Raw genomic sequence first — 15,263 nt, 5'->3', positions numbered from 1 at the left:
TATATACACTACTCACAAACAGTTAGGGATATTCTGTTTTTGAATGAAATTTCAGAGTGAACCTAAAATACAGGTGAACTCAATTTTACCACATGTCCAACTGTTCAATGTTTCAGTTCTTATAACATAAGTTGCTGTTCTCTAACAAGGTGATTAACTGCAAAAATCCCATGTGCAATAAGAGCACTAAATGATGACAGTTTGTACTGAAACAGTCCTCTTCATCATGTTGACATCATGAGACCAGGATGACATCTACCAATCCGTCAACAGTACCTGGACATGTGGAGGTTTCAGACAGGATGTTGTCAGAGGGAAGTGTCCACTGAGGTTAAAGTGTCATCAGCAGGTTGAACACAGAGCGATTGATACATTATATCGCTCTGGTTGAAGTGGAAGAGTCACAGAAAGGCAGAGAAGTGGACATTGGCCACATGACAAGTTGACCATTGTTAATAGATGATTGGAGATGAAGAAATAACCACTCAATACTTCTAATTAAATGCTCCACTTTCATGATATAATATCACTGTGGCATGAACTTTTTACATTTTCCATAAATTTCACCTGAAAGTCGAACATCCTTAACATTTTGTGAGTAGCGTATGTCATGGTCTTACCACGATATTGATTTTACCTTGTGGTCTTGTGTGTGCAGCTGTTGACGCAGCTGAAGGGGAACATGGAGGAGGAGAACCGACAGCTGGTTGACCAGAACCAGGGTCTGCTGAAGGAGAACCGGGCCTTACTGGAGCAGAGTCTGGAGCACCGCGACCAGCACTATTCAGAGCAGAGGGAGTACCAGTGAGTACACGACACATACACAGACCGCCAGCTGTTTTACTGAGAAGCGACGTCACAGTATTGTTCAGACTAAAGCAACATACAGGAACATACCTCGTGTGTACCTTAGAAAAAATGCAGTTGGCTAACATTTTCCAATTTGTAGAAAATAACATAGTCTGAACTCGTATCCTGGACATGAAATAACACTTACATAAAGGTTTTCGACTGCGAAAAAACAATTTCACAGTGAAACAGCACTCAGCAGTCGTCCTTTTAAATGACAAATAGTCTGCTGGTGGATTAATCCAGAACTAATAGTGAGCATGCAGAGCTGGCTTCACCCTTCAAGTCTAATGAGCCAAATTTCTCACAAATTATACCTTTTTGAGGCTTAATTTTAAGCTTTCGTTCTTGAAAAGATCATTTTTGTGCTCAGGTTTGCCCCCCTCCCCCACCGTCTTAAATTACAGATTAAAATGTCACTGTTAACATTTCACATTTCTGAGTGTTTCACGGCACATTTCAGTTCAGCACCCAGCCGTGCAAGGTCTATTGCGGCTTACACCTGTAACACTGGTGGGTCTCTATTATAAATGCATGTTAAACAGTCACCCTTTGTTCCTTTCCAGAAAAATTCATGTGAATTAATTTTATTCAATGGCAGCACATTGACAGTCACACAAAAAACATTTTCAATGAATGCTCGAAGGTAGGTTGCTGATGACATTTCCACTACACGTTAACAAATGCAAGCTGGGATATCGGAGTATAGAAAACTGAGGCGTGAATGAAACTTGACTTTGAAGATGAAGAACATCGTTTACAATGAACACTGAAATCTCTCAAGGTTAGGTTCTTGAACAACATACATGCTAGGTAACGCAAATGATGACTAGTCTTGTAGTTATTAGTTGTGTAAATGAGCAGCTGATTTCTAGGGTCACACTATCAGCTTAAAAAGCTGATAAGATTGTGTTGTGTGTACAGTATAGCTCATTGCGTGACCGAAACAATTTGTTTTCGAGCCAGATATTGTTAAAAATTCATCACCAGATAAAAGTCAGGGTCCCACAGGTCGTGGGTAAGTACGTAGTGGTGACAGACACTGCTGAAATTCAGTTGGCTGGAGCGACACAATAAGCGAGGTGTTGTTAATATCAAGCACAACTGGTGAACACAGGACTTACTTAAAATGCTGTTGCATCACTGTGGAGAAGCAGAGGCGACCTTCAGCGTGTCAATGAGACCCTGCCAAGTTTGTATATGGATAGTTTGACTTGCGTCCATATCAAATCTGACCTATCCACTCCCAAAAATTAAATATTGTTTGAACATATTATTTGTTCAGGGCCATTTCAGACATTATTATTATTCAGAGTAGGAATACAGACAAGAACATTAAAAAGCCACAGCAGGGCTTTGTTTGAAAAGCTTTAAATGTGGTCAGTTTTGGCTTAGCTCTAACAGCAGCTTGAGTTTGAGTCCGACCCATTCATTCCTGCATGTAACCCCCTCCCTTTCCCGTCTCTCTCTCTGTTGCTATAATAAAGGCAAAAAAACAGAACAAAACTTTAAACAAAGCCTTATCTGATTCCCCCTGATCAGTGATGTTCCTTCATTCAAAATGGTTTAATCATCCCACCGCCTGAGGTTTAGATCCAGATGTGTACGGTGCATTTTAGAGCCGTTTATTCAAACTGGAAGTGTTCATTCCTGCAGCTCAGGTTATTTGAGGTGGATATGCAGCTCTCTGTCCTGAGCCAGTAAACTGTGGTGTGGTTCATTAGGAGTGAGGATGTAATCCAAACTAACACCAGGATACCAAGTCCAAAATAGTCCAAAGTCCGAATAGGATAGAAGGGGACATATGTTATTATCTCTCGCAGGCAGTTGAAAACCAGGAATTAGATACTGTATGTAGTGAAGGAAAATCACAGGCCGGACGGAGGCTCATACATAACTGTTTATGTTTGTGGATGGAGTGAGTCAGCAAAGATAAGAACATTATGGAAGGACAACATTTCAGACAAGATGACATAATAGTTCAATGACATGTTACATACAAACATAAACACAAAATACAGCTAATATCACAGGTGCACTGTGGTTCAGATATTTAAAAACTAATGTAATCAAATATCTAACATCTAACATCTAACATCAAGTGCCTTAAAACATAATACTCTGTAGGTAGAAGCAGATATAAACACTTTTTTCCCCTGCAGTTTCAGACAGTAGCATATTTTTACTTATTTAATATAGTCTGGAAAAATGCATCCAAGATCTTTGAAAATGCAAAACTCAGTTTAGATTGCTGCTCGGATTACGAAATCACTTTTGCTTGTGTGTGGCACTGAGAAAATAACTGTGACTGAGCTTTTTCAGAGCAGTGTTGGTGGAAATGTTATGAATCCAGCAAGCAAACACGAAGAGGCATCATAAGATTTCATAAAATGAATCGAGCTGGTCTTCAAGGGTGCTTCATCAAACTCTAAACTCAGTCTTATTTCATAAATTTGATACTGATCTGCTGCAAGCTGGATGACTTGATTTGGAGCTGATACACATACTGAAGGAGTGGGGGTTTGAAGATATTGCACAGATCTGAAGGACACAAAAATAACCAGCTGTTGACCATAGTATTAAATTTGAAAACATGCTAAAAGCTTCACGGACTAGTCATAAATATAAAAACAAGAGGTCTCCAGTCCAGCCAGCAGCTCTGTGAGGCTGCACATGGACTCTGCTATGCTAAAGCCTTACAGGTATAAGGTTATTGGGTTAGCATGCTGACATTTGCTTATTGGCACTAGACACAACGTATAGCTGAGTCCACTGGGAATGTGATCTGAACTACAAAAGTAAAACCTCTGCTTGTGTATTTTTAAAAGAATGTGTACAATTACACTTTTCTGTATGTTTTATATGAGAAAATCCACTGTGTACAACAGGAACTCAGGACTTCGTTCCATGATTTGTACTGTACAACAACAGAAAACCATTCACTGGAAATCTCAGTCTTGGACTTTAAGACGACTAGCGCTGCCATCCATTAAAGGAATAGTTCACCAAAAAATGAAATTCAGTCATTATTGTCTCACCGGGAGGGGGGTTCGTCCGCTGCAATCCAAGTGTCCTGGAGGGACATAGTCCAGAGTTTACTCAAAACTACGTCATTTAGGACATTTTTACAGCCTACAGTAAACAGTCCTGTATTGAATTTCACACGATTCACGCAGTACGGAACTCGTGTTCTTCCTCAACATTGAACTCCTCTGACATTTTTCTTATTTCTTTAAAAGTATCAAATCGCAGATCCCTCTTGTTTTTGTGTGTTGCTCGGTCACTCAGCACCGATGTGTCCGAATCATGAGTTTTCGTGAATTTTGTCTGCCGCGGCTTCCGCGTGCATCACGTGAACGTGAGATGTCCTAAATGACGTTGTTTCGAGTAAACTTTGGACTATATCCCTTCAGGACACTTGGATTGCAACAAATGAGCAGTATGGAAGAATATTACAAGGTCTTTGTGTAGTTTTATGGACCTTTTTGTGTCGGGCACTATTGACTCTCTGTTTGAACCCCCCTCCCGGGTCTCAAGATGCACTTTGAGGAATAAAAAACTGCATGAGGGTGAGGGTGAGTCAATAATGACTGAATTTCATTTTTTGTTCAACTATTCCTTTAAGTCATTCTGTTAACATTGCTAAAATGTCCTGCTTTGTGTTTTGTCCACAGAGCAGCACGAACCCTGAACCCTCTACTCATCAAGAGCATATCGCTATTAACATCCACACACAATCCCTTTTTTGATCTGGTTTCAAAAGAATCCAGTTCAAACAACACACCAGCCTCTCATTTCTCTGCACTGAGTTTATAGGAATTGGTTCAATCACACACCATCAGCCACATTACATACACACTTGCAGAATAATCCCATCTACTCATGCAGATAAGGAATGCATGAAATAAATCAAACAGACCTTCCTACTCAGTTTTTTTCTTTATCCTCCTCTCAGCTGCTTTTTTTTTTTTTTTAATGCTTCACATGTTTTCCTTCAGGGAGAAGCTCAGCGAGCTCCGTCGGGAGAAGCAGAAGTTGGTGGAGAAGATTATGGATCAGTATCGAGTCCTCGAGCCGAACATGCAATCTCCAATCAACAAGGCCAAGTACGATATACATTAAATATGTGTAGTATATACCCCTATACCTGTGCCGAGTTACCAATCTAGTATAGAAGTCATTGAAATTCAGGGATGACACAAGACTGAAACACCACACTGTCTCTCAAGAAATAAACACATCTTACTACAATATTATGCGAGTACACAGTAGTCGTAGGTCAAACCACAACCACCCTTAGATTTCACCTTCATTTTGACCTCAGTTACACACCTGTCAAGTTTTGTGTTTGTGACGCAGCTACCATGATTAAATTAGTAGTAGTAGTCTATCCTGTGAAACATTGTGGTTTTAAAGATACTGCAACATGTAAGTCTCTATAACCCATTGGTTGAAAGGCTGCTACAGTACATATTATATACTGTATTATATTGATTTTTTTTCCTCTCCTACATCTTTTGCATTGTATTTCATTGTATTTCTATTATCTATAAAAAACATTTTTTTGTGTATCATGTCTCAAAAAGCTGTAGGACGATCTCTCTCTGCTCCACTACAATAACACTGGAGCCACTCTATTGAAGAAAAGGGCCATCACTTTTGCAATGCTCTTGCGAAGGCCTCTTGAAGGAATGAATAGGAAAACACAATTCTAAACTGTGGGTCATATTGACACGTCTTTTGTGTATTTTAAGTGCAGCTATCTCAGCTCATAAGTGACTGTGACTTTGCCAGAATGCCCAATACAGTTGGAGGAAGGAAACCTGTCTGACTTGACAAGCATTTATAACCTTAATGATTACCATTATTGTGTACAAAAGGTTCAAATGCCACAAAAATACATTTTGTCCCCAGTGCTACAAATTAGTATGGTAATGACATTTTAATTATAAGATTTCCAAATATTTTTTGATGTCATGTTACACAGTGCTTCCTTAAGTGACAGTTGGCACCTTAGGAAACTTTTTGCTCTCATTTCAAATTTCATGTGAGAGAACAAACACTGTCTGACACACAGTGTATCACTGGGAAGAAGACGTGAACTACTGTAGTGACACTTGGCATCCTCGTAGTGTTCTTCTGGAAAATAAGGGCACACGCACACGGAGGAAAACACGCGCTCTTCTACGCTCATCCCTGTCTGTGTCTGGTCCCTGTCCTCTGTGTCCTCGCAGAAAACCTAACTGGATTGCAGTCAAGATGAAGAAGTTTATCAAACCCTTCGGAGGAGGAAGAGAGGGACGCGCCCTCTTCACCGCTGCGGGCAGCGTGGAAAACCTGGCCGACAGCGCTGAATTTACATCAGACACACACACACCTCAGCCTGGTGAGACCACACACACCACCCCTCTCTCTCTCTCTCTCTCTCTCTCTCTGGTACACAAACACAGGCGGACTGGTTTTCACAAAGATATGCTCACATGCTCAACCCATCAAGCAAGGCTACAGGCATGCATACAAATCATCTCATGACTACCAAGTGTGGTCTGCATTGATACCGCTCTCTTCTCCTTAGATGTCTCCCTGTAGAGTGCCAAGACTTACTGAGGCCGGCTTTCTCTGCAAACCAAATGTTGAAAGGAAAAGATTCGCGAGGCTTCATTCTCTTTTTATGCACCTTGACTGTGGAATGCATTTACTGACAGAGAGTGAGGGGAAACTCTCTGCAGACATTTTCAAAGCCAAGATTTAAGCTGCCCACCTGCATTCATGTCATGCTTTTCTCTCTCAGACATACTATTAGCGTGCCCATTTAATTTTATTTTCCTCTCTATTGTGATTCCTATTATGCCCCAGTTAAACCCTGCTTTCTTGAAATGTGTTATGACTCAAACTGGGAGGCTCGGCTCTTTTTATTAGGCCTGCATCCCAGGGAGACACTCCATCGCAAAACTGCACTCGGAGTGGTGGAGGCAGAAAATCTCTCCAAAGTGGATTTGAATGGTTGTATTTTATAAATAGTTCATGAGGCAAAGGAAGTATGTAAAGCTAAAATAATTCAAATCTTTGTTTAATTACCTGAAATCAACAAGATAAGTGATAACTCATGTGATGTGAGCCAGCCAAGACATTTCCCACAGCAACTCCTTTTTCTTTGTTTGCGGTGACCTTTTCCTTAATACCTGCATTTAACCCTGAAACTAACCTCCCTGATGACTGGTTATTGTGACCTTAACCGCTGGTCTCTGGTCAGTTTAAATGCTCTGAGCCTCTCAGTGTTACAAGTCTCTGAATAGACTGGAACAACTTCTGGCAATTCTTCCTCTCATTAAGCTGAAACACAGATTTTATTAATCATTTTCATTCATTTCAGTTGGATTTAATCTGCTATTAAGTGGGTAAGGATTTGCTGTTTTGATTACAAAGGTCATGCCTGTGAGCTCTTTACATTATTTCTGTGATTTTAAATATACTAGACTTTTTTTTTTTTTTTTTTACTTTATTTATGCATTTGAGTAGAATGAAAATAGCCATGAAAGGATTCACTAATCACAGTTCAGTTCTGTGTCTGTAGTATTATCATAATTCTCCCTTCAACCACACTGCATAAGAGGAGGTTAAGAGGAGGTAGTGACCTCCTGTACGCAGTCAGCAGCACTAATATTACCAATAAAGACTCCACCAAGCATTTAACTCTTTCTGTAGCTTGAGACTAAAATGAATGATTTTTTCATTCACCTATGCATCGACAGGATGCATAAGATATATAATATATATAATATGTGACTTCAATGGCATCAAGGCAAAGAGAAATTAAATTATAAAAGAGATTGCTATATTTCAACACTGACATCTCAGGAGGAGTCACAGTTCACGAATAAATGGATAAATACTCGATGTGTTAAACTGAACTACATCGATATGGTTCATATGCCATGTATATGTAATTATTTATCTACTGCTTAAAATTGCAGAATAGGGGGTTAAGAACTGACTTTACAGTTATTTTCCACTTTAGCAGAATGAAGAGGTTTACAATCCTTCTCATTTATATATTCACACACTCACAGACGGACGGCTGGCCAAGCTGACTGGCCATCAGGAGCAGGTTTCAGGTTTTTAATGTGTTTCCCATGAACACTTGGACATGTGGACAGGAGAAGGCAGGATTCGAACCACTAACCCCGTGATTAATGGCAGACAAGCTCCACCACCTGAGCCACGGTTATCACATTGCTGTAATTAATTTCTGCACCTGCCATTGTCAGAGTTGCTGAGGCTGTGTTTGCAATGGAAGAGAAATTCCTCCTCCTCGCTGCCGAGTAAATGAGCAGGCTACAGTCACGTAGAGTGAATGAGCCAATGATAAGCCGGTGTCAAAATGTGATCACCTAAAACATCACTGTCACGCCCTTTGTGTAAACATTGGTTTTAACTGGTGACTAGGTCGGACAAAAGATTGGCACACTTCATTAATAGCTTCCAGCAAATCCACTGTCAGATCGATTTGTCAGTGCCAGATGAAGATCTGTGGTGGACTGAAATGCAGCCTAACCCTAACCTTGATTTTTGATTTAGCAGCTGGGAATGTTGTTTTATGTGTGCCTATTGTTTTTAAAGGGGACATATTATGGAAATATCAATTTTTGAAGGCTCTCTAACAAATCTTTGGGTGTTTGTCTTTCCTTCTGGCCCCCAAAATGTGAGAATTGACAAAAAAGTTTAGTTTTCGAATTTGCATAATCCCACCCCTATCTGTGAGTACTAGTACAGGTAGAGGGGGCGGGGCAGGGTGAGAAGCGGCTCATTTGTATTTAAAGGGACAGGCACTGAAACCAGCCGTTCTGAACAGGGCTGTTTTGAGCAGATGAAAAGAGCTGTGATGTTTGATCTTTGGGGTATTTTGACAGAAGCATGTCACAGATCTGTCTTTGAGACACCTGGGAATGATTTTAATTTGTGGAAAAGGGGCATAATGTGTCTCCTTTAACTAATATTAACCAACTATAAATTAATGTCATACTCCTTCCAGATCCCCGCAGTGCTCCAGTTTCTCCTTCCCCCCTGAGAAAGGCTGCATCCCAGACGGAGCCTGACATTTCGGTTCCAGGGTCTCCAGCCTTGCGTTCTGGCTCCGGGGGCCGTCGTAAACTGGGGTCCCGTCACGGGTACGGGCTGGGATTGAGCAGAGGAGGGTCTGGTGTTTCCCAATCCTTCAGTCCTGGTGACAACAAGACACATCCCCGCCAGCGGCTGTCCTCAAGCCAGCACCCTGCCACTGTCCTCTGGGAGGGGGAGAGAAGTGAAACTGACGCAACTCAGGAAGCAGACGTAGCGCTGACCCATCAGGAGAGCGTTGAGGACGATAAAGGGGAAGGTGAGGAAGAGAACGTGGAATGAGGAACTCATGTCTAATTACTGCAAAATGTAAATTACTTGTTTGCTTGAATAGTAAAAACTAATAAAAACTGTGTGTATTTGCCTTTGTGCTATGTGCAGCGCATTCAAATAGATCTATGGGTTGAGTTAAATGTCAAGCTGAAGGAAATTAGTCAGAAAAGTAACAGTGCCAAGAGGAGACTACATCTACAATCACTCAAAATGCAGATAATATTCTTTTGATTAAAACATGGTTTCGCCTATTAGACTGTGATCTTCTCTGCCTTCCAGACAATCAACACTCCAGTGACGACACCGCAGCGGCCTGAGAAAGACCTCAATTAAGTCATCAGACTACGCTCAATTTAAAAAAAAGTAAAACAAATGTTATTTTATTATGTGCTTCCAGCAAACTGTATGAATGCATTTTTTTGTATGCAACTATTATAAATATAAATGCCTTTGTTGAATTTTTGAATACATGAACAAATAAATACAACTATCAATGATTTCCAGTGTTGTCATGTTGTGAAGAGATGAATCATCTCTCTAGTGTGGAGCCCTCAAACTGACAAAATACTTACGTACTAAAACCATTTGTAGCCAAATCAGAAATAAAACTGAATACATTGCAGGGCTCCAGACTAACCCTAATTGGGGGCATTTTGCGACAATGCAAGTAGGCTATGTGCAACCAGTAAATTTACTGTTTTGTTTTTTTAACAATCAAATAATCTGGACTCTGTCATTACAGGTGGCAGGCCAAACTGTATGAGGATCATAAATGAAAAGGCAATGTGAATATTTGCTTTGCAAGTTGATTTTGTGGCCCTAAATGTTCAGTTTGCACTCCTAAAATTTTAGGTTAGGGGCCACTGTGCTCCCAGTAAAAAAAAAAAAAGGAAAAAAAAGTCTGGAGCCCTGAATCAATAAAACCAGATTGTTTTAATTTTAGTTAGCCACAATAATCCCCTGTTAACCATGATACAAAAGTTATTGTACCTTAAATCACAAAACACTAGAAATTATATATTTGGTTGTTTCATTTGGAGACTTATGGCCGAAGTCAACTTACATCTACAGCAGCTGGTCCATCAGTATGCTAATAATATAGACTGATGTAGTATCACTGTATAAAGTCACTTGAGCTGTTTCCGTGGATGTTTTCAGATGTGCTGTTGACCCAGCCCTCTAAGTGTTGTCGGTTTAGACACTCAATTACAAATGCTTAGAGGAGAAATCAGGAATATCAAAGTAGATTCATTCATTCAAGGGGAATCATGAATGTAAACATAGACAGTATGTAGTTACATGGTTGGATGTATTTGCAGAGCAGACAGACGTGAAAGCCCTCATGCAAATTTCACTTTAGCATTAACGTTCAGTGCTTCATCTCGTCTCCATAAACCTTTATAGGATTAACTTAAAATGTTCGTGTTCCTGCTGTTCCCTCTGATTGCCTCTTCCTTAAGTTGGCTCTCTCAAAGTCAAAATAAGTATCACTTTTAAGTACTGATCACATATTTTCTAAGACAGGAAAACAGAAGCAGCTGCTAAGACGCGAGCTGCTTGTGTAATGTTGAATATAGGCTCTGAAACAAGGTGAACAATAAGCATAAAGATGGACGTGAGATACAAAACAAAGGCGCCACAGTTATTTATTTAACATCATTATTAAAGCAGAGAACTAAGAAATAATTATTAATTCACCTGCAGTTGATTTTGAAGCATCTCTCTGAAGGTCAGATTTATGCAGCGAGCAAAATAAATACACAAATCTAATGATAAACCTCCTTGTAACCCTTGGATCTGATCTGTGTACAGCGGGATAAGCACGGAGAAGCCCTGCCATCTGGCTCGCATATGGTTGAAAAACCAATTTCGTTTTAGGGTTCCTGTGGAAATCCAGTCATTGATCTAATGGCAAATGATCTGCACTCGTGCTTTAATGAGAATCCTCCTTAACTCCTTTTGCTGTTGCACCAAATGGTGTCAGTGTGGAGCTGGCCAGGCCTCTGTCAACACACAGACAGACAGACGGATGAAGAGGGGAGAATTAGCATGCAGCTTCTCAAATGAGCAGGCCTTGGAGTTGATCATGGAGCTAAAAGGGCTCTCTTAGAGGACGTGCTGCTCCCAAAGAGCTTCCTCCACCCAGATTAGGATGAGGATACGTCAGCATTTCCGGTGGTTGCCGTTTCTGTGTTTCTGTGTGCGTGCAGGCAGGAGACAGCTCTAAGGATAATAGGAGGCCATAGCTCTTTTTTTTTCTGCAGCCATGCCTCCCCAAACACACATCCTGAATTATGATTTGCAAATGACAAATGGATCGCTAATACAATTCATGAATTATGTAGTTGTCATGGTGACATTAATCAAAAAGTAGGGCCCTTCTCTCAGCTCTGAACATTGTGTTTGTGGAATTGAGATGCATGACGGGGGCTGCGCACCGAACCGCCTGAGTGAGCGCAGGGCAAAGCGATAGCAAGATATTGGTTCTGCCAGTCACTCAGAGGCTTATTATGAGTGCAATGCAACAATCACACGCCCTCAGGCACACAGACAGACAGTGCCCACAGAAAAACAGTGAAGGGTTAGGCTTTAAATCCCCTAACGCAGGAGCCTTGTGGTTGAGCACGCAGCGAGCGAGTTATTTTTCTCCATTTACAACACTGCATTATCAAGAAATTCTTAAAGAGGAGCACTTGAAAAGGAAGGGAAATAATTTTAAAAAACAAAACAGAAATGTGCTTCCTTAGCAAAATGACCTTTGTTTATACAGCGTTATCACTCAGTGAAATAAAGCACTGTTTTGAAGGATGCAATTGTCCCTGCGAGTGCAGCATAACAAGTAACAGTGACATAAAAGCAGTAAAAAAAAAGAAAAGAAGAAGCCTTGAAATAAAGAAAAAAGCTGCGAGAGAAAAGTCTTGGCATAAGATGAGTGATTAAGTGCCGTCTCCACTTCTGATTTCTAAAGCATTGGATGATGGATAGCTGCCTCGGCTGCCATCACGGTTCGATCTCAAGAGTCTGCTCAGCTGTTCTGTTATTGAACTCCTGACTGGTGTTAAAATATCTACAAAAATCTAAAAAATTTCAAACCCAGTTTTTTTTTTTCCGCCTTTTTCCTCTCCCTCATCTTCAGGCTCTCTCTTTTTTTTCCTATTTGGCCTTTCCCTTTTTTCATTTTTTCTGTGTGTTCCTGTAGATCTCTCCTCACCCCCCTCTTGCCCGTTTACCTCCATTCCTTGCCTGTGCTATCAAATTTTAATGACTATGTCTTACTAAAGAGCCTCCAGTGACCAAAAACCTCACTAAACCACTTAGTCTACTAACTGAACAGGCTGGGCATCCTAAATACTTAGAGGTGCATTAGATTTTTTGTTCAGTCTTGGTGCCTGTGTCTGAGATGAAACTCTGCAACTATCAGCTGAATCCAAATCAAGCTGTTCAACTCTTCTCAGGCTTGTTTCTGCAGTCGGCCTGCTTTAGAATCAGCACACACCGCTGAAACTTCAGTTTGGGTTACTAAAAAGTTGTAATCCGTGGTTTGTTTTTAGGAATTTTCTCCCGGCAGAGGCTCCCGGTGGGGCAGGCGCTGAGACAACAGAGCGGCGAGGTGATCTTTGATCGAGAAGTGGTGGTGTAATTCAATTAATTATATTTTGCTCCAGGCAACAGAAGTCAGGGAGGGGATCATTGAGAGCGAGCGCCGAACGACCAGGTGGAAAAATAACAAGTGGAGAGTGTGTGTGCTCGCACACCGGCTGACCCCTGCAACCTCCTCTCCTCACAAAACTGTCAAAATCTCTGTGCTTTCACTGGGCTTTTACTCAATGAGGTTAGTCCAAAGGTGAGCCTGTTCATCTATAACTTCCCTCCCTCTGCTTCCATCCATCTCTCCATCCCTTCCTCCTTACCCTACACTCTCCCCCTTCCCCGCTATTTCATCATCCTCCTCTCTCTCTCTCTGCCTCATTCAGGATTGCGCCTCTCTAAACAGTTTGTTCCTGCAGCTCCCATCCCTCCTCCTCCTCCTCCTCCTCCTCCTCCCTCATGCACTCCCTTTCTCTCTCCTAGTGTATTAAGGGGCTTTGACGCTCTCAGTAAAAGCTGATTTATTCTCTGGGTGGTATCGATCGGTTTCTGCATTAAAGATTATAATTCATTACCCCAGCCCCTTTTAATACATTAAACACTCAAAATAAAAATAAAATAACCCCCACCCACCCAACCACCCAGACTCCCTGTGTCCTACGGGTGCAGGAAAACACTCTCGTCGAGACGTCCGGCCTGTCGTCCTGGGCCCTAGAGCTCCACCTGGTGTGTGTGTGTGTGTGTGTGCAACTGTGCATGTATGTGTGTGTCACTGACTCAGACATAGAGATACACACAGGAGCACAAACACACTCAAACAGGTTAGAGATTTCAAATACAGGCAAATGCACACAGAATCACAAATGTGCAATCACTAAATGTTAGAGGCCAAAACAACTGAGCAACTGATTAACTGATCAATAAAAAATTAATCATTTTAGTGACCTGCTGTACACAAGCAAAAATACCAAACATTCACGGCAGTCTTTCAAGAGTGAGGGTGTCATCGTGGTTCGCTGAACGTCTTTGGGTTTCAGGGTTTGTTAAGACAAAATAAGACATCACCTAATATGATGTCACCTTGGGCTCTGAAAAATTCACATGAGGATTTTTCCTCTAGTCTTTAGCGATGCTAACGGCATGGCTCTGGGGATGTCAGTCTGTCATTTTCCAGAATGAAAGTCAATGGGTAAAAAGCTTCCACTTATTCTGCAAAAAAAAAATCTCAGTTTCTGCTTATTTCTGTTCAAAAATGTTGGTGGACATTCACGGCTCTCACATGATTAATCCCAACGGCTTTGATGATCTGCCGACTTTTACTCTTTCACAGCTAGTGGCTGGTGGGTGGGTTGCACACAGCCGTCATCATCTCATCGGCTTTTTAGTTTGTCATTTTAAAAAAATGAATGAGAAGATAAATCAAGTGGCATCACCAAGCTAAAGTGCAATTTTCTCTGCTTTATGACCAAATAACTTAGTAAGGAAATATAACCATTAGCGCTATAGCATGCTAGACAAGACAGTGGGTGTCAAATAAGAAGAAAAACAAAACTAAACATGAAAATATGCACGTTAACATTGTTATTGTGAGATTATAAGCATTCTAGCATTTAACTCAAACCACTGCTGTGTGCAGCCTGACAACAGTGCTTCACTGCTTCCTGCCTACAGCTGCTGGCACGGCTGGAAACATATAGTCCTGTCTGACAAACCCTAGTCAAGGTGACGTGTGTTTACTCGGCCTTGTTGCTGTATGTGAAAGGTATGAACACAGAGGGGCGGGAGAATGTCTAGGTCATCGCAGTTCTTCCTTTGTGCAGCAGAAACAGCCACAGAGCTGGATGGACGTCTGTGTGAAAGGGAGGACAAGCATGACGGAGACAGACACCGAGGCTATTGTTGTTCCATGTCACATCTCTTGACTCTTTACACGGCAGCATCGCACACTGTGGGGCGGCATTTGTTTTGGTTCAACGTAAACAAGCAAAACTGGCATAATGAGGGATCTACGGCAAAACAGAAGGATCACCGTTTAGAAGAGGAAATAGACAAAACAATTACTTGTGGAAATAATGTGCAGATTTTTCTTAGATTAGATGGACTCTGCCACGGCCTTGGCCACCAACCGAGTATAGATTTCCTTCCAGACAGGTCAAGTTAAGGATTTGTGTACTGCCTATGTACACTCGGGCTTGTCAATACAGCTGGCCTCTGTGGGATAGTAAGGATTTAAGAAGCACCATGTGTCCCCTATTGATTTTACCCCAAATGACTGCACCAATTCCCTGCACAAAACAAGATTGCCCTTCCCCATTGTCTTGACAGATTGATTTTGTATCTCGGCCATGAGGACTTGAGGAGCGTCCCCTGATTCTGCCCCCTAGCACTGTCACTCTGGCGGACAATTTCCCTCTTCATCCTTACCTCTCCCTGTC

At 41.4% G+C, this 15,263-nt stretch overlaps 1 protein-coding gene across 1 annotated transcript in view; it reads left to right on the top strand.

Annotated features, from left to right (window-relative positions):
- The window catches only part of ccdc88b (coiled-coil and HOOK domain protein 88B), a 43,110-nt gene extending 33,501 nt beyond the window's left edge, over positions 1–9,609 (top strand). The window contains exons 24-28 of the mRNA XM_085789642.1: positions 659–804; positions 4,848–4,955; positions 6,084–6,235; positions 8,882–9,226; positions 9,520–9,609. Of these exons, the coding sequence (XP_085645768.1) occupies positions 659–804; positions 4,848–4,955; positions 6,084–6,235; positions 8,882–9,226; positions 9,520–9,557 (789 nt within the window). The 3' untranslated portion in view covers positions 9,558–9,609. The remainder of the gene's footprint in view (positions 1–658; positions 805–4,847; positions 4,956–6,083; positions 6,236–8,881; positions 9,227–9,519) is intronic.
- The last annotated feature ends 5,654 nt before the right edge of the window (positions 9,610–15,263 follow it).

Source organism: Trachurus japonicus, chromosome 10, assembly GCF_045865225.1.
Source record: "Trachurus japonicus isolate A0001 chromosome 10, Traja_1.0".
Classification (NCBI taxonomy): domain Eukaryota; kingdom Metazoa; phylum Chordata; class Actinopteri; order Carangiformes; family Carangidae; genus Trachurus; species Trachurus japonicus.
Note: the sequence above shows the minus strand (reverse complement) of the source record. Positions and strands in the feature narration are given on the sequence as shown.